The sequence below is a fragment of the Ursus maritimus genome, unplaced genomic scaffold (genome assembly GCF_017311325.1).
Source record: "Ursus maritimus isolate PB19 unplaced genomic scaffold, ASM1731132v1 scaffold_5, whole genome shotgun sequence".
NCBI lineage: Eukaryota > Metazoa > Chordata > Mammalia > Carnivora > Ursidae > Ursus > Ursus maritimus.
In genome coordinates, this window is record NW_024426663.1 from 67529789 (window position 1) to 67549888 (window position 20100).

At 41.6% G+C, this 20100-nt stretch overlaps 1 protein-coding gene across 8 annotated transcripts in view; it reads right to left on the bottom strand.

The window, feature by feature from the left end:
* Positions 1 to 987: 987 nt before the first annotated feature.
* CSNK1G3 (casein kinase 1 gamma 3) overlaps positions 988 to 20100 on the bottom strand; it is a 109670-nt gene continuing 90557 nt past the window's right edge. For 4 of the 8 annotated variants that reach the window (XM_040622532.1, XM_040622528.1, XM_040622531.1 and 1 more), the window contains 3 exons: positions 12936 to 13042; positions 12350 to 12373; positions 988 to 3438 (listed from right to left, as the gene is read on the bottom strand). In XM_040622532.1, the coding sequence (XP_040478466.1) occupies positions 3384 to 3438; positions 12350 to 12373; positions 12936 to 13042 (186 nt within the window). In that variant the 3' untranslated portion in view covers positions 988 to 3383. The remainder of the gene's footprint in view (positions 3439 to 12349; positions 12374 to 12935; positions 13043 to 20100) is intronic. The other 4 variants (XM_040622534.1, XM_040622533.1, XM_040622530.1 and 1 more) reach the window with 1 other exon arrangement.

The window sequence follows — 20100 nt, forward strand, 5'->3', positions numbered from 1 at the left end:
CACAGTAACTGGCTCAGGAGTGGGCCTGTGAACCGATGAAGTAATAAATGTCAGGCTCAGGACTCTGTTAGCACGGCTGACAGACACTGCTCTTTGTTTTGGCTGCAGCTGCCGGCTGGCCACATCACTAGCTCGCAGAAGTGTCCCTTGGCCATGAAAACAGCACAGGAGGAAGCAAAACGGAGACACAGAGAGACCCCGACTCCATGCCAGGACCACGCACGTCGGAAGCCAGGGCTTCCACTGGGCGTTTCGGGGAGGCGCCGCCACGGACAGCCCTACTGTGTGAGTGACTTGCTCTTGTGAGGGTGCTGGCTGATGCAGCCACATGGTCCTTCAGACCGATTCCCCGTCTGACATCAGATTTTTCTACATGGGGCCTTGGGACCATCCTGTTTCATCTCCAGATCTTTCTAGGGTCTCTGAAACGCGGGTGCTCGGCGTGCGCGGCTTTGCCTTATCTTACCTGGAGCGTCTTTCAGTAAGCCCAGCACCATTAATACCGTTTTGGAAAACTCCTCTGAGAGCACCTGCACAGGCTGAGCTGTGCGACGCTGTCCCAGATACATGCTCTCCATCTGCAATGATAAAGCCATTCACTGAAAAGTGGATTCATCGTGCTTCACTTCTGTGCACACCCCAGGAGGACTTCATTTTTTAAAAGGAATGAAAGGATTCTGTTTCTTTTCCTTGCTTTATTAGCGGCATTAGTTTTAATTAATTGCTCTATTAAATGGTTCAGGGAAGTGTAAAAGGCTTTTTCTCGAACTCTGATGAAAGAAAGCTCAGATACTTCCTCGTATGCACTCTTTCCGATGGGGCTCCATCGGAAAGCAAAACCCAAACAGAAACACAAAACACAAAAGCGTATTCCTCTAGCTCGGCTTCTCACAGACACAAAAGTAAACGAACCGGATTTTTAAAATGCCTATCTCAGCTTATTACGAGCTGCATCACTTCACCCGTGATTAGAGGAAGGGGGAAAAAGCGAGTTTAAAAAAACTACCTTTATTTTTTATTTCTTTTTCAGTTACATACTTTTAAACAGGGATGTGTTTCATTATTCAGACATTCAGGCAATGTTGACTTCATTAGTGTTGACAGAAAAGAAGCATAAAAATGCAAAACATTGTTGGCTTAACCTGAACATACCTGCATTACCTATTATTGACCAGTTTGTGTCGCCAAAAGACTTATTCCTTGGCATTAAAATGGAGCACTTAAAAATATTGCTAAAAAGCAAATGTCTACACACTGGTCTTTGCAGCAAATAAGGGTATTTATACTTTTAAAATATTTTAAGTCCATAATTGGATTAATATACACACCTTCTTATGTATAAGGAGTTCAGATCATATAAACACTGTACAGTCCAAAAACCCTACTGAGAATAAAACTAAATAGGCTTATGATAAGAAATACAGATATCGCATGTATTTACAAATATCATAGACACACAAATTTGGTCAAATACTGTAAAGAAAAAAGTGGTTTCACATTATAATGGCCAAAACATCCATCTACCTTGCTCAAGGCGAACAAAAATAAAAACTCAGTATGTAACTCCTGTCGTTTAAGACATCATGACAGTATACAAATAGAATGGAAACTGTTGACCAAATTATACAGCAAATGTCTTCTAGGCTGAGCGTGGGCCTTTAAAACCAAGAACTCGAGAAGATCACTCGGAAGATTCAGAGCGACAATGAGAAACAATGTCCTGATTTGCAGTATTCATATGGGCGCCTAATTCATCAAAAAACAGCACACTGAACTTTTGGCTAATAAGAAAAATAAATTACAAAGTACAATTAAATCCCTGTAAATGTAATAATGAAGTCAAAAATGTAATTTATTTACTTTAATTACACATTTCAAATGTTACCTTGAGACAATAAAAATAAATAAGCACACCGGAAGGCATGCGCTGAAAGACAAAGAAAGGGCTGCATGGGAGGAGTGAGTAACGATCTTACAAATGAAAGGTGAATGTGAGATCTGAAAAACATCATTCTCTTTCTAGCCAGTCTTTCTGTCTTAACTCTTCTTGAAGAATCTGGCTAGTAGAATGCGACCAAAGTACACCTGTGTCTTTATGGCTTAAAACAAAGCATACTTAAAAAGTGGAATGGGTTTCCTTTTTTACAGACCTGTGACTTTGTTCATATGCAGGCACTTCAAAAGACTATGGAGGCAAAGCACCTGACCCATCCTTTCCAAAATAGTTTTCGATCATCAAAATCATACTAAAAAGTAGGAAAATTCCAGAGAACCAGCAAAGTTGAATACAAGAGACTAATGTGCACAGAGGGCAATAGAGTGACCCAGTTTTTATTGCTGGGGGCCTTTTTTTTCTTATCAAAGAGCAAATAATTAATAAACAGACCACTGCATGGCACATCCAAAATTGTCTGCTTCGGGGAGAATGTAATCATTCAGCAGTAGGTTTCCGTGGGGTCTCCTCAGACTTCCACCTTACACGTTGCAATGAGATTCACATTTATTTCTTCTCCTTAGTGTATTTAAAAAACAAACAAACAAACAAACAAACAAACTCCAACATATTTCATTTCTCAAAGTATTCATTTCTTGCTGTCTAACATACATTATTATTTGGAAGCATAAAGTTACATTATACAAATATTTTGCTTTTTTTTTTTTTTTAAAAAGCGCTTTTGCCACTTCAGCAACACCGTACTTCACGTCGTGATGCCACGAGAGCAGGGCTCCTATCTAGCGCGCTACTTGTGATTCGATTGACCGCTACCGTCTGCCGAACCGTCAGTACCTCTGGGCAGTGACTGTACCATGATTTCACAGAGAGAATGTTAACAGGACGTATGAACAGCAGTACCATCAGTAACACTGAGATCAATGCGGATGCCACACAGGAAATGAACTTCTCACAAAAGAACTTCTTTTACATATTTGGGCAACTGCGTCTTCTCTTGCATTATCCACTGGGGAGAAAATTCCTGCTGGATTATGCTCTTACAGAAGTTACAAAAAAAAAAAAAAAAAAAAAAAACCAGATTAGGCATGTAACTGTTTGACACTGAAGAGACTGTACTGCTTTCTACAACAGGAGGAGAGCTTCTGAAAAATGTCCTTAGAACTGTATCCGTCAGTTCCACCTCCTTGGTCCATTCCATTCATCGATGGGCAAAGCACTCATGTTTGGACAGAACTTTAAAGCTTCCATAAAAGTTAAATTAGAAAAAAATATGAATGTAAGACAACCACAAAATGAAGTATGAAAGTATGACATTTTGTTTCTAAGAGTGAGTCCTTGAAAACATGTGTGGTCACTACAGAGATGATTTTAATCACAAGACAGCAGATGAACACGTAAGTAACTCCCCATGATCTGTCTGTGTCCAGAGTCATTTGTGACGCTGTATGGTTTTCCTTTTCCTTCGTTTGAAAAAACAGCAGCACCTGCAGATGGAGGGAAACACTTCTTGTATTATAAAGGTAATAAAGGGTCACAAAATAAAGGCTGAGTTTAGCATATTAATATCAACGGTCGTAAAAAGCAACAGGCTAATGCAAGATACATGGAGAACATGCCAGGGAAGCATATATATTAGTGAACCTAGGGCAGAGTTATTACTACTGTTTCATCAACGTGCCTTTTAGGGAGACAGCCAGACATTCTACACAACGTTACAAGGAGCCACTAAATTGAAAAGGCTTTGCACCAAGACTAACTGAGGAGCTGTGGAATTCTAAAATACCCATCGTATTTTATTTTGAATATTCATTAACCGCTAGCAGGGGCATGGTTTTATAAAATTCACCTTATGCATTCTCTCCCTTTCTTCCTGATATTTACATATGATTGTTAAAGTCATTGTTAGAAAAGCAATAATGATCCAAACACTGAGGATCTGAGATTCCAAAAAGAAAAAGAGAAAGCCTAAACAGACTCTTCAACGAACACTTTCCACCACATTTACAAATTGGAAAGAAAAGGCATTAATTAGCATGTCAAGACTGGCACTTTTTAATTCTTTAAGGGTTAAGGGCAAACTGATCCTAAGTTAATTAAGGTAAAAACTGTGCTTAACATTTAAAATAGCATAATCAAGGTGATTCAGTTTTGCAGTGTACGAGGGAAAAGCAGACGGAGTTTCATTCCTAAGTAAAAAAAAAATCGAGAGACGATGCCTAAGAGACCTGGTGTTTTCCACGGGAAGTTCTCCTAGTCATGAGAAGACGAAGCACACGTAGCATGTGGGGCGCGACGCTGAGGCTGGTGCCAACTCACTGTCAGAGGAGAAACTCACAAACAACACGTATACACACATGCATGTATCTACTCTGAAGGTCTGGCATTCCTCCAAACACAGGTCTGGCTCTTCCCCTCCACACTTACAGGAAAGCCCATCTAACAGGATACCAAGGAGACAGAGGACACAGAGAAGCTCTTGTTTCTTGTCCATCGAAGTCTAGTGTGTGTGCGTACGTAGATATGTAAATCCTGTTCTGTGATTAAAGAAATATCTATCTATATGGTGATTCACCCAACAAAATGCTGCCAATTCAAAGCTCGTACAGAATGTGACCTTTTAACGATGTTCCTCTAATGCTTACCAGCCCGCCTGTAAAGAAGGATAGTAAATGAGTCATTTCAAGCTAAGCTTAATGGAGACCACCTAGCTTCAAGTGTCCTCTCTGGCAAAAGATTGGGGAAGATGAAATAATTGCTAGATGTCTTTTATGTCTTTCTGTGAAAGAAATGTAAACAGAAACCCATCCTGTCCAGCTAAATTACACAATCTCTCCACCCACGTTATCATTAGTCAAAAATAATTTCAGACCATTTATTGTGATTTATGCCATGAATATGAAATCACTATGGGGCATTCAAAAGCAAATTACACGACTGGATTTTTTAACTCCATTCAAACAGCATCTAATGATTAGACCATGGAGTGTGACTAATTCAAACCTGTACATATCAGCTGCTACAGACTCAACTGAAAATCTGTGCAGTTATCAATCTTCATGAATTTTACTCTTACTGAGGTGACCACCAGAGCAACCAGAAACAAATCACCCAACCAAGGGCCTTGAAAAGAGCTACCTCTGTAAAAGAGGACTCTGTGTACAACAGATTTTTCCTGGATTTATAAAAATAAGTCAACTTTATTTGTAACTGTCAGCTACCTAAACACCTTCTCAAATCTGTTATATGAGTCTTCTAAAATAAAAAAATGAAACAAAAAATTATTTAACTCAGATTCTAAGAGATGAAAACCATTATTCAAAAAAAAAAGAAAGAAAACCTTTCAATAAAGGACTTAGAAAAGTCATAAAATGCTCATATTGTAAAAAAATTTTAATTGGTATTTAGAAGAAACAGACCAAATATTTAGAAAATATGATCACATTTCAATGGAAATTTATTATTTAATATAAAGTTATATTAATAATGTTCACTGTTTCCAAATATTGTCATTTGTCTCTTCAAATTCCAAACTACAATCTTTTAAGACTTTTCTCCTGAAAAGGTGTTTTAATAAGTATTATAAGCCTTTTGGAATGGGGAATTTAATATAATACATGTTTTGGTCAATAAGTTCCAGATATTCCACACTTGTATTAGCAATTCACCTTGTCTGACTTATTTTTCTAGTATCATCAATCTGCTTTCCAACTGAGACAGCGGAGTCCCTCCTATTTCTTAGGTCATCTTTCCTTCAATTATGTATTATTTAACACAGAAAACCAGTCTAAGCATTTACTTGAGACTAAGTACAACTTTCAAATGAATCATAACTGTAGAGATCTTTTAAATTAAAAGGTAATCTAAAAAAAGACATCTATTTGTTAGAAACAAATCCCACCAAATAAAAGTACACCCTTGAAATAGATTTGCCATGAAGCTGGCATGCTATTAAACTGACTACCACCAGAGGACAGCATTGCTCCAGGCAATACAAATGCATCCATCTAAAGGAGAGATGCCCTCAAAATAGAATATAGTTATAACAAGAAGAAAATTGATATTTAACCGGTGTCTGGTTTCTTAAAACTCATTACCAAAACAGCTGATTTACTCTCTGTGATTAAGAAACCAGGTCTCGTATCAATTGCCCTCCATCTAAAACAGTGCAGCTCCCATATGGTCACTGTCCCATGACCATTTTACGCTCATCCCAGTCCTCAGACTAATCTGAATTTATCTTATTTATTTACTGCTTATCTGCCTCCACATAGGATGTAAGCTTTGTAAGGGCTTGTCCACAGGCTACATCCCATAAACGGGCACACACCAGGCACTCATTTAATATTTACTGAATAAATGGGTGACTTGCCTCGTAAGTGCGACTCCTGGAGTAAGAACCGAGTCAAAACTCTACACCATGTTCTAAAGCTGGAGTCCTTACCCCGGGCCCACAAGTCCCAGTAAAACCTCACAAAATGCAGATCTGAGTGCCTGTGGAAAATCGGTGTGCCTCAGATTCTTACAGGAGTCTAAACCCAAGAAGCCCTGCTCTGCCTGCGTGCACCTGCCAGGCCTGCCCTCCGGCTTCTCCATTTCCAGAAGCTGTGAGCTGAGCACTGCAGATACTGAGTGGCCACCACGCCATCCACTTACACGAGTGTGGCCGACGTGTAATAGGAAACAATGTAATTCTAACACTTGGCACAAGGCAAATGGGGGAAAAAGTTATTGATAACAATAACCGCAAATAATAGCAAATAGTGCAGGAATGAGCACAGACGGAAGTTCCCACAGGTGAGGTGAAGTAACCCACAGGTTACTTCGATCACTACATTCAACTAGCTGGTCTTAGAAAATTATCCACACCTTTAAAATTTTTAAACGCATTCTTCTCCAAGCTGCTCAGCAGTAACATTTCCTTATTCGTTAGTCCAGGCCTCATCTGGGGTCTCTTCAGACCCAGACTACTGACAACCCTGGGGAAACTGATTAGGCTTACCAGACATTTAAATCATGTTCTTGTCAATGCTTCTCTCTGCTTGGCTCTTTCTTGATTATGCCTACGTGGTTCCAGTAAACCAGTTACGCTCTCTCAAGTCAGGTTCACGCTTCTGACATGATTCCGTAGCTAGCATAAAAGCTTTGAAGCCACAGCTTTCTTTTTTTTTTAAGATTTTATTTAATTATTTGAAAAAGAGAGTGAGAGAGAGCACAAGCAGAGGGGAGGGGCAGAGGGAGAGGGAGAAGCAGGCCCCGCACTGAGCAGGGAGCCCGATGCGATGCAGGACTCGATCCCAGGACCCTGGGATCATGACCTGAGACGCTTAACCGAACGAGCCACCCAGGGACCCCGCCACAGCTCTACTCTCAACTCTTTCGAAATAAATGGTAAATCCTGCTTCTGATGAACTTGAGGGCTATTGCTGTAAATACTCTTAAGGTGGTAAACAGGAAATCATAATGGATCAAAGTCCTCCACTGTGTAGAAAACATACAGGAGAAGGGCGGAGGCTTTGCGAGTGACACTGCACCACTTCTCTTCAGTCGTGGCCTTTTCCTGCCTCTAGGATTTGACTGTCTTCCTGGATTCATGTCAGAGACTCCCTCCTCTCATATCTACCTGAAGCTGTCTCTGTCTGGATCAGAATTTCCCATCTGTCCTTTCTGCAATGACTCACTGGCTCCACCTCCGGTGGAGAGACTGCTTGATGCCTGCTGGGCCCTCCCACTGAGGACTCCCGAGCCTGGCCTCTCCTTATCGAGGTTGACGAGTATACAAAAAACAGCTTTTAAGCTATCTGTCTTTAACTCTGACAAAGGATTTGCCCCCTTCAAATCTAGACATGAAAATGTAATTTCATATCTCTGGACCTCTTGGTGTAAAAAATGCAGAACTCATCAGTCATGCAGGAAGAGTTCAGCTAGAAGCCCAAGACCATCCACACAAATGCTCCAGCTGGGAACCTGCAGTCCATCCTCGTCTTCAATTTCTTCCTCTCCATCCACACGCAATTAGTCCCTCAAGTCTGAATGACTTGCAAAGCTGTCCCATCCTCTCACGCTGGCTTACTGCAGGACGGCTTGCCTCCCCCACTGCTAAGGGCCTTTTAACAGACGTCCGGGCTAAAGGTCTTCCTCTCTCCAATGTGCCATCCAAACTTGCCTCTGCAGAGAGAGGGCCTCGCCCTCTGCCTTTTAAATCTCACTACTGGTTCTCCACGGTCTAAGGCATTAGGGCCACACAGCTCTTATAATTCGGTTCCAATCTATTTCCCTCTCCTTTTAGTCTTGTCCTGCATCAAGCTGCCTCTCCAGGCAGTCTGTTCTACAGAAGGGAGAGAAGGAGGGGGGATGGATTGATTTTACGTAATCTAATGAACCCCAGGAAATGACATAAGCCTCAAAAGTGCTACCAAACTGTCTCAAGGCTCAATCTGATTATACCATTTCTTGGCTTAAAACCCACAGCTTGCTTTCTTGTGTTGAGAAAGGATCATGTCTTTTTTTTTTTTTTTTTTTTAAGCTGCCTACTAAGGCCCTTTGAGATCGGGCACTCGGACTACCTTCGCTCCCACTGGGATGCATTCGCACACGCTAGACACAAATGGGTCACTTCTCAGACCGCCTCACTCTGTCTTTGCGCCACAAGCTGCTCAGCCACGTCCCTCAGACGCCTGCACCCACCTCCTCTGCCAAGTCTACTCATCTTCCAGAACCAGGGCAAACGTGCCCTTACCCGTGAAGATGCCTCTGATCTCCCAGCTGGAAGAGCACATTCCAGTCTCTTCAATCCAGTCACACTGTATCCTAGGAGCGAATCCTGTAATAGCTGGTATTAGACCAAAGATTCTCAATCCTGGGTGCTCCTCAGAATCAGCTTACAAGCTTTTTAAAAATACTGTCAACCAGGGGCGCCTGGGTGGATCAGTCAGTGAAGCGTCTGCCTTCAGCTCAGGTCATGATCCCAGGGTCCTGGGACTGAGCCCCATGTCGAGCTCCCTGCTCAGCAGGGAGCCTGCTTCTCCCTCTGCCTGTCGCTCCCCCTGCTCATACTCTCTCTCTCTGACAAATAAATAAAATCTTAAAAAAAAAATACTGTCAACCAGACCCCCACCACAGAACAATTAAATTGGAAACTCCGATAGCGCAGCCTAAGTGTTAGCGTATGTCTGAAACTCCCCAGATGCTTGTGATTCGAAGCCAGCACTGAGGACCACTACGTGAAAGTTACTGGTGTACTTGCTATCTTTTCTGAGGGAGCATAGGGGCCTTGACTTATCTCTGTAATCACCATGTTACCAAATACACAGTAACTGTTCAGTAAATGTTGGAAAGGGGACACAAAGAGAAATAAAGGTGAAGAAAGATAATTACATACTACTTAAAAACTCAGTAACTAAATCAAAGGAAGCCTTGTTTTCCTATATTCCTGGAAGGAATGATGAGGGTGATATCACTTGTATCACCTGTCTTGAGAAAAAGAAAATTCTTAGCCACAATAAAGAAGGCAAAATCTCATTACTAATGAATGAGCCATTTTATATGCAGGACAACAGACTATTTTTCATCACTTGGAAATGATCTATCAAGCCCTATAAGGTACTATTCTAGGAACCCTGAGCCTCTAAAATGTCCAATGTGAAATACATTATAATTAATGGGGTGGGGTGAGAGGGGCCTCCGCCAATCACAGGTGAAAACGAAGAAAGAGAGTTGGAAACACAATTTGAAAGGGAATTCTCAGCAGGTTCCTAGAGACCTATAAAATGGTGGGAGAAAGAAGAGAAGCAAGCATGAGATGCAGTTTAGGAAAAAACCACAGTCACAGTCCCTCACCGCAGACTAAGAAGGTACGAGGAATGCAGTGACAACCTTGCGGGAATGTGAGAGTCACCCTGATGAAAGGAAACCAAACGTGAAATGCTGAAAGTTTTTAATCAGTGAGGAGGCAGGGAAGGTCAGAGGATTTCTGTAACCCATCTAGAGTCAGGCTTTACCAAAAGCATGGGTTGCTCTCCATGTTTAAAAAAAATAACAGCTCTGTTAAAATATAATTCGATTATCATAAAATTAATGCTTTTAAAGTATACAATTCAGTGGTTTTTAACACATTCAAACAGTTTTACGTTCATCACCACTATCAAACCTGAAACCACTTCCACTGACCCCCAAAGAAACCACAGAACCTAACCTACTAGCAGTCCCTCCCATCCTCCTCTCCCCTGCTCTAGGCAATCACTGTATTTTTCTATGTTGGCCTATTCTGGACATTTCACATAAACGGAGTCATAAAACACGTGGCCTTTTGTGCCTGGCTTCTTTCACCTAGCATGTTTTCCATTTCATTATTTTACACTGTCGAGTAATACTCCACTGCACTGATACACCACATTATTCAGTCGTAACCATTTAGTACTAAGTCATTGAGGCCTACTGTTTCAGGCACCGGGGATCTTAAGGTGAAAAAGGACTTACTTTCATGAAATTCAAGAAGTTTCACAGAGCAGGAGAGAGAGAATAAAATACCAACAGCAGACTTAGGGAACCCATGGAATACAGCATTGGGAATGGTAAACGGGGCAGGTCAAGAGAGACAGGAGTCAGACTATGAGAGGTACGAAGGCCGTGAGCCATGCCAAGGAAGCTGGACTCGAGGCTGTGGAGGACCTCTCCTTCAGGAACAGCTTTCCCACCATACTTGCTTTTTTCTCATCTTCTAACACCTATGACTAGAAACCTAAACCCACAAACATCTATTCACCCACGCCCATGCCAACTAAATAAATTACTACGCCATTCTGCAAAGGCACCTCCACAAAGCATTCCCTGACCAGCCTGCCCATCAGTAACCTTGTTCCTCAGAAGGTCTCAAACAACAAAGGTGTGCTAACACACCGCCATCTTCCCTACTGGCGTGCCATCTACTTAAGGGCCGGGCCGGGTGCAGATTACTGCTGAAATCCAAGCCGTGTAAGTGGTCGCTGAAAACATGGGAAAGGGGACTCGATATGGCTCAAAGCAGGTGTCTAGGATGAAGTGGACACAGAACAGCCAGTCTCGGCGAAGAGGGTGGGTGTGGAAGTAAAAACCGGGGACACTTGCTGGAAGGACAAGGCTGAAGAGAACGAAGATGGGAGAGGTCGCTGGCAGCTGGCAGCAGGGAAGGAAACAGGGTGGGAACAGCTCCCGGGTACAGGCCACGGGCCGGACCAAAAGGCAGTGCTTTATCACAGCTAACTTCCTCAGCGACCTACAAAGCAGACATTATGAGCTTCAGTTCACAGAGAAGGAAACATGCTTGAAGAAGGTCACTCTAAGTGGCAGAAGCAGGATTCTACGACCCATGCCGGCCGCACAGGACATGCGTGCCCCACTCGGCCACACCACTTTCGGAACCGCGCTTACGACTGCACGAGCAAACATCAACGACGCTATTTGTTCTACTGTAAAAATGCACAAGTACGTAGCTGATTCGTTACATCCTCAAAGCCGCTAGGTCATACTGTCAATAAAGTCGACAGCCAAAAGTGATACACAGGGATACTTGATCACTGCTCTATAAAAAGAAATATCCCCAAAGAGAGTCTCCTCATCTTGCAGCCAGCAAATGAGCATTATGTTGGAATTTATGTAAGGTTCCTTTTGGATAGGAGTAGAATGTTCCAAAATTTGCTACTCTAAGCAACTTTCTTTATTCACTCCCAGGCTCTCTCAAGATTAGCCCTGAAACTGGGAAGAACATACGAAATGTGGCATCACGACTAGAGGCAAATATCAGAGAAGAGTTTAAATCTAACATTAACTCAACTTAATAGGAATATTTTTACATGATATCTGCAATGAGCAGGAACTATTTAGATGAGGACTGCCCTAACACTCTCTAACTATAGTTAATCATAAATTTCTCAGTGTATCCTGTGTGTACTCAATGGCAATACAATTAGTCAACGAAATAGTCATTGGGGTGGGTGAAGGTGAAGGATCTGTTATGTGTATTTGATAATTTTTCCAACAGGAAAAAAGAGAGCTTGAAACTCAAAATCCTGTCTTTCTATTTCAAATCGCAGATGAAGCCTCAGCGTTGCAGGACAAACGCACAAGCACAAGCAGAGTGGGTGTTATCAACAACTCAATTAAAAAGTGCCTCCAAATCTATCGTCACTTGAACAAAAAAAAAAAAAAAAAAAAAGTTGCAGCAGGCAAAAGAGCTCCTCAAACAATTATTTCTTGCTTTTCAGACCTAATGCAAATGACACCAAATATTTTTGAACAACTTTGACCAATTGTAATTTCTATGTTGAAAGGTTTTTGGTTTTTTTTAATGAAAAATGATGCTAAATCTTTGAAATTACAGTCAAGGGAGCTATTTCTGCCTGCCTACACTTGAAAACTCACCACATGTTCAACACTTTCTGGCAGCTATACACAAAAAAAAAAAAAATACAAGGAAAAAGAGAGAGAGAAAGAGGGGGGAAGGGCGGGAGGGGGGGGAGGGAGGGAGAGAGAGGGAGAGAGATCATCAGAAATAGCCCACATTGAAATTATCACATTGCTTTTCATGCTTACTTTTTTTTCCAAGCAGCATTATCATTTATATTCACAGAAAAACTACTTTAAAACTAATATGAATGCATGCACCGTACTATAAAATTAATACTTATGCTTACAGAAAAAAACTGAGCATCTACCCTACAGAAATAATTTTCATGCATCAATACTCCTAAAAATAAAAAGCCAAAAATGCGCTATTAATTCTAAGAAATTGAGCATAGTCCTTAACTAATTATTTTTGTATTATAAAATATTTACTGAAATAGCACTATTTTAAACTGAGTGATTGAAATAACTAAAAATATCACTTGTTTTGCATGCACCTATTCCCTGAAAAAAATTTCCTGGTATAATTGTACATGACTATAAATCTCAAACATGCACATTTGAAGCACAAAAAGCTACCAAAAGAAGTCATACAAATACATACTTCGTTTCATCCATCACTTCCACTTCCGTAGGGGCTGTAATGGGCGCATTGGAACGTCCTGCAGTAGGGTCATCTGTGTTCAACTCTCCATTTGTCGAGCTTACAACCTGCCAAAAAGGAAAAAAAAAAATTATATATACACAAAGTAACAGGTTATACAATGATAAAAATTAAGGTAAAAATTAAGGTTAAATTAGAAAGTTAATATGCAGAACATAAAACAATTAGTATGTAGTTGGGCTGTTTATAACTGAATATAGTAATAGGTCTAATAGTTTGTTAAAATTCAAGGCCATCCAACATTTGCCTTTCAACTTCCTTCTCATCTTGAAATTTCTGTCTTGTGTGTAAGCTCACTCCTATACTTCGGTCTCAATCAGCTCCCCGAGGTGTGCCCATCTCCAATGGCACCTTGCTACGTCACTAATGATTTCCCTTGCAAACTTCAATCCTGCTCCTTCCAACGGATCCTTCATCCCAGTGTGTAACCACACTTACATCTCCCTCACATACTGCACATTCATCTACCCAGTTGTTCATGCCCAGATCCTAAAATCACGGTGATTCCTCTCTTTGACTGAAACCTCACATCTCATCCATCAGTGGGGCCAGTTAAATCCCCCCCCCAAAACACATCCCCAGTCTAATCAGTTGTCCTCACCTCTATTACTCCCAGAACTTTAGTTCAAGCCACCATGATCTCTTATGTGAGTAAGAGCAACAACCTATGAACTGGTCTTCTGCTTTCATCTGCCCCCACCCTCCATTAATGTATTGTCCACACAACAACCACAGCGCTCATTTTAAGATAGAAATGAGATCATGTATAATTAACCTGCTTAAATCTCTTCAAGTACCAACTTCCCATTTCACTTAAAATAAAGATCCATATTCTTTACCCCAATTGACAAAGCCCCCATCTGAATCCTGCCTACCCCTCTGATCTCATACTACCTTCCTCTGTGTTCACTAGCCTCCAACCAGTATGTCAAACTTGTTCCCACCTTAAGGCTTTGGCATTATCTATTCTCGATGCCTGAACAAACTCTCTTTCCACTGATTGGCTATATTCTTATCTTTCAGATTCTCAGAGAACATTTCTAAAGCAGCCCTTTTCTATCATACAAGCTAAGACTTCCATACAGACACACGATGTCATGTCACACTCTACTGTTAACTCTTTGTATAGCATTTATCCAGAGAGATATTTTCCGGGTTGTGCTTCTTGACACCCACTCTCGCCTTCTCCTGCTCCATGACAGCAAGAACTTTGGACTGTTCCCCTGCTATATTTCCCAACTAAACCTGGCACAGAACAGGCAATCACTAAATATTCGTTGAAATAAATGAATGCATGCATGAAGAAAATCCTAAAACAAAATAAAAATCATGGCAAAATTCCCACATTCTCCCAAATCCTCTTTGTCCTATAAAGTCACCTTACCGTCCTGTTTCTCGCTTTCCGCACAACTTCTTCAAAACAATAATCTTAACTTATCATTTCCATTTTTATAAAATTTTCCACTCATTTCTCCCCTAATTCTTTGCAATCTGTACTCTGTGGCTACATCAGATTTCTAGTAAGAGTATTCTTGCAGGTTACCGACGATACCTAGAAAAATGTATTCAGTGGCCTTTGCTCGGTCCTCATTTTCCTGTACATTTCTGTATCACTTAGCACCAGCTGATACTCTGGAGTAGACAGGTCTAGAAACAAAGCCTAGCTCTAACACTCACCCGCTATTTGACCCGGGAAAGATACCTCATCGTGCTAAACCTGTGTTCTCAACTATGAAATGGGAAACAGTAGTATCATCCATTTACCAAGACTGACAGGAGGAAATGGAATCACTGTGTAAAGGGCAATGACAGGGATATTCTAAGAGCTCCAGGAATGGTGGCCCTTGCTCCTCAGCCAGTTTTGCCTGCATTCGTGGCTTCAGCTACAACCTCGATGTGAAGGACTTGCTGAGCCCAACCGCTCACCCACATGCTTACCTAGACCACATGGGGTACCTGAAACTCAGTACTTCCAAAACTGAATCTCTCATACTCCTCTCAAATGTGTCATTCCTCCTATTTGTGGTTCCAATTTCTAGTAAACCCTACCATCTTTCCAGAGCTCCAGGCTCAAAACCTAACAATCACCTCTGCTGCTTTCCCTACCTCAGCTCATCATAAGAGAAAAAAATGCTAATATATCAAAGGCCTGGACAGCAGATTCACAGCTGACTACTAGACTTAACAGGTCCATTTACAGAGCCCCATTTTACTGAAACTTAACTAATTCTCATGTTCTTACCAGAGACCACACAATGTGCCAGGTACCGTTCCAAGAACCTGGAAAACCACAAGAAAAACACCCCTGCCCTTGTGGACCTGACATTCCAGTACACAGAAACAGGCCTCTCACCCCACAACTCCCAGAAAAGTCACTAGAAGTCAACCAACGAATCTAGATGAATGCAGGATTACGGAGGCTGAGTTACCTGCACCCTACGCAGAACAAGTACTTAGAAATGAACACTGCACTTGTGCCCACAGCGGGAAGCACACAGAACTGCCCTGATCGCTGTTAGAGACAACCAAACCAAGGAGAGGAATACCCCTGGGTCTCAGTCCGCTGCTCTGCTTTGGGGCACCTGCTTCCTCCTTTCTGGCATTCTAGTGAGTTCCATGTCAATTTTTCTCTTCATTTCTCACTCTTTCTGAAAACATTTAACAATCATTTTTGTTCTAATTATCAAACATAAAAATTCTTTATTCTTCATTTTTAAAACGTCAGAGCTCCTACGCTGAATTGGAAAGGAGCTAAAAAGCAGGATTCTTACCTTACACTTTTGTATTCATCACTATCTGTAATTAGCAGAATGCTTTGCATGCAGAAGATAAACAGCTCACTGAACAATCTGCATTGCTCTTCCCTCAACGTGATATTCAAGGGTTTCTTTTCCTCCTTTGCGTTCAAAGGCCCGAGAGAGCAGGAGGGACCCCATTTCAGACTACAGGTAGCTCCTTGAACATGCCTTCTCTGACTTTAAGCGGCATAATTGAAAATTCATAACCCAAGTGTTCTAAATTTCCAGCAAGAGCAACGTATGAACACGGTAATTATATAATCTGACTTACTTCAATTCACAGAAAGTCATACCTGATTTTAATAAGCTTTATTTTAGTGAAATGTTTCAAATCTCATTCCACCTGGTTGACCATACCAGAAGGAAATAAAATCTTCATTTATGTATTTTTTTAAATGTAATTTCTCTCTGGTTTCCCAGTTTCCCTAACTCTCTGAGTAAAGGCTAATATACTGGGCTAAGAACAAAATCAACGTGGTAACAGAGTCTTCCTATAAAAGTGGCTTAAATACTGGTGACGTGAAGAGTATATCAGGGCATTAAAATTGTTTTCACTTAAGAAAACTAGTATCTTTTAGCCAAGGGTTTTACACAGAAAAAACAAAGACACAATATTATAAATAGCATGTCATTATATTCCTAGAAACCTAAATCAACCAAACAAATATGCACAAATTATTTTTATAAACCAAATGCTTAAGAATGATTCCACTTAGGTAAAATTTCTAGAATTATAACTTGAAGTAGAACATAGGAGTCTCTGAAATATTGGTGCTCATCAGCTGATTTTTCTAAAGAAAGCCTAGCTAAAAATGACAGCTGCTTTGAGGTTTGACATTTAAAAAAATAATTCAGGGGCGCCTGGGTGGCACAGCGGTTAAGCGTCTGCCTTCGGCTCAGGGTGTGATCCCAGCGTGATGGGATCGAGCCCCACATCAGGCTCCTCCGCTATGAGCCTGCTTCTTCCTCTCCCACTCCCCCTGCTTGTGTTCCCTCTCTCGCTGGCTGTCTCTATCTCTGTCAAATAAGTAAATAAAATCTTAAAAAAAAAATAAAAAAAATAAAAAAATAATTCAGGTGTTTTACAGGGCTTTTGTGCTTGTTGTTCTTAAAGAAATTTTTTCTGATAGTCCCACTTTGATAAGAAACTTAGTACAGTTCTTATTTTAAGATGTTACCAAAAAATAAAGTAAATAAAAAGGCATCCAGGTGCAGGGTTACTTTTAGTGTACCATAGTTTAAGGGGAGTGGGTGTGGAAAGGATGGGAGAGAAATGATGGTCCACTTGATGGCTGCCTGCCACATCTAATTCCAAAAGAAGTCATTCGCATAGACTTTTGAGTACAAAGATAACACAGGGTATCCTTGTAGTCAATGACTTTATAAGGCCAATTAATTTACTTCCCAAACACAATGAGTTCATACAAATTAGTTACAGTGCCACCTTCCTAATTTCTATTTGAGTTAGTGTAAGCATGCTACCAAGTGCAGAGTAGAGGCTCACTATCTTAACCAGATCTCCTTCTAGCCAATAAATACATCGGAAAGACTAAAATGTTATATATCTTACTTACGCCTTAAGCTTTTTCTAAAAGCCATCTATACGAAAGTACAGTAATAAATGAGATATAGTTAAGAGTAATTTCCAAAGAGTTTTCTGGACCCGTGCTAGGGTTCACATATACTACATGAAACCAACTTTCTTACATATTCTAAAACCCAGAGCTAGACTTATAAGTGATCTTCTTGATATTCCAACTGATGACCTGAAGGCACAGTGAGATTCTCACCGACTTTCAGCAAAGATAAACCAAGTGGATTTTCAATCTAACTTTCACTTACAGAAGTACTAAGCAGAGCACTATACTCTGAGTATTTCAGCCTTCGGAGCCGTTACTGTAAATGTTACGGTAAAAGGATATGAAAATAAACGTGTAATGCTGATTTACCCCAGTAAATTTCTTAAGCTAAACTGACAGAGCTGAGCTGGACACTACCTATCTCCAAACCGCACCCAACTACTCTCCTGACACAAACGCTCTTTCACGGATTGCAGCGCCCTGGAAAATGGAACAGAAAGAAACGACTGCACTCATCACTCAACTCTCCCCCTTGTTAGTACCCGTGTGTTTTGAAAGCTGTGAGCGCGCAAAGTGAACGTGGTCACGGGAAGAGAAAGAGGAGTATGAACGACGAGCACGATGGAGGCCGGGCTGAGGCGTGGCCCCCGCTGCTCCTCTGACCTGTAACCACACGTTTCCTACCATTGCCAGATACGTTGGTCTCACTCTCGTCTGCTACCCTCCCCTGCGTGTGTACGTCTCAAGTTACACGGACGAAAATCCCAGGGTGCCCAGCACCACAGGGGATGTTCGTCCTTCGCTTCCACACACGGAGCCTGGCCGCACAACACGGCGGCTCCCCGCGGGGGCTCTCGCTCAACCGTGTCCTTGAACTGCAAGCACAGGCTGTGCGACTAGCAGAGATCTCCCAACGACCGGGACCTCCACCGCACGTGAAGTCGTTTTCCGGTGGCGCCCTTAACATGTGTCTTCCTCCCTCAGCTCGAAATTGCCGCTCCGCCTCCCAGGACCGGGCTTTCGGTTGACCTTGAGCTCAGAGGAGCCGTGCTCCGGCGAAAGGCACAGTTCCCATGGGGCTCCAAATGAGACTGCCTGCCGTCAGGGGTCCATGTGAAACCATGTCATTTTGGAGCTCCGGTTTGCCAGGCAGAGACACATCAAAAAGGGGCAAGTGACATGACCTTCCCCCTCAGCCCTGACACACTAAATTCAACCTTCTAATTATCTTGCAAATCCTCTCAGTTCTCCTCATCTCGGCTGCCCATCACTTTCCCTCAGTTGGCCTTCTCAGAGCTGTGTCCCTGCCTTAGACGTGTTCTCCCTTCAGTCTAGTCTCCAACAAAAGTCATCCTTAGAAAAAACACTAATAGAGTTACCTTGCTTATCTAATTCTCTTTACGGCTACCCAATATCCTCAAATGAAGTCCAAATGTAATAACGAGACCTATTAGGTCCTTCATGACTTGCCTCCTGCCTACCTCTCAGCCTCATTTCTCAATACACACACCAGCTTGACTGGACTGGACTGTAGTCAACTGCTCACGATGTCTCTCTCTTCTCCACTACCTTAATGTGTGCTGCTTTCTGGCCTCGCACGGTCCTCTCTAGATCCCTTCCATCAGCTAACTCCTCCTACTGATGCTTTACTTTAGAAACAGGTGAAAAAACAGAATACAAAAAGGTTTCGCTTTTACCAGGAAACCTTACCCCACCAAACCCATGTTAGATGCTTCGCTATACGTTCTCCGCTTACCACACCACCTGCTTAATAAACCTTCCCACTGGCCGAAAGCTGCACGGGGACAGGCACCCTATCTTTGTATTCTTCCTTTTATTCAAAGACTCCAGTACAATGCCTAGTACCTCCTGTAGACATGTATATATATTTGCTGAATAATGACTGGCCACGAAACTGAAAGTGCTAGGTCTAAGTTTCTCAGCCACGTTTATTACCAAGGATTCGAAAGAGAGCAGAGAGGAAGACACCCGATTGCCCTGTGAGCTTTTCCAAAACACATAAAAGCCAAGAACAAATTCAAAATATAGTCTTCAGATATTTGAATATAATTTTTAATTTCTTGTGTGGGAAAAGTTTATCAAACGTGTAGCTGGAGCCTTCTGGTCAGTGGATTAACATGATTACACTAAAGATAAAGAATAAAATTAGATAAATTCCAATTTGACAATGCTTTTTTGGGGCCGTACGACTAGACTTCACTTCCCAGAGACTAATCAAGTTTCTTTATCTGAAAAAGCAATAGATATTCTAGTATTTAGTACTTCATAAGGCCCACCTTCTATGCTAAATACTTTTTAAACTAAGTTCTCACAACAAAATCATGAGGTAGAAGTATTATTAATATTTCCATTTTACCAGGGCACCTGGGTGGCTCAGTCAATTAAGTGTCTGCCTTTGGCTCAGGTCATGATCCCAGGATCCTGGGATCGAGTCCCTCATCCGACTCCGTGCTCACCAGGGAGCCTGCTTCTCCTTCTGATCCTCGCGTTCTTGCACACTCTGCTCTCTCTCTCCTTCTCTCTCTCAAATAAATAAATAATCTTTAAAAATCTGAAAAAAAATTCCAATTTACTGAAAAATAATCTGTGGCATAAGATTTTAAACTCGAATTTGACTCTGGGGCTTGTGCTCTTAAATACAATGACATCAACTTGGCAATCCAGATGTCTGACCGGTAATACATATAGTAATTCTGGAAAAACAAG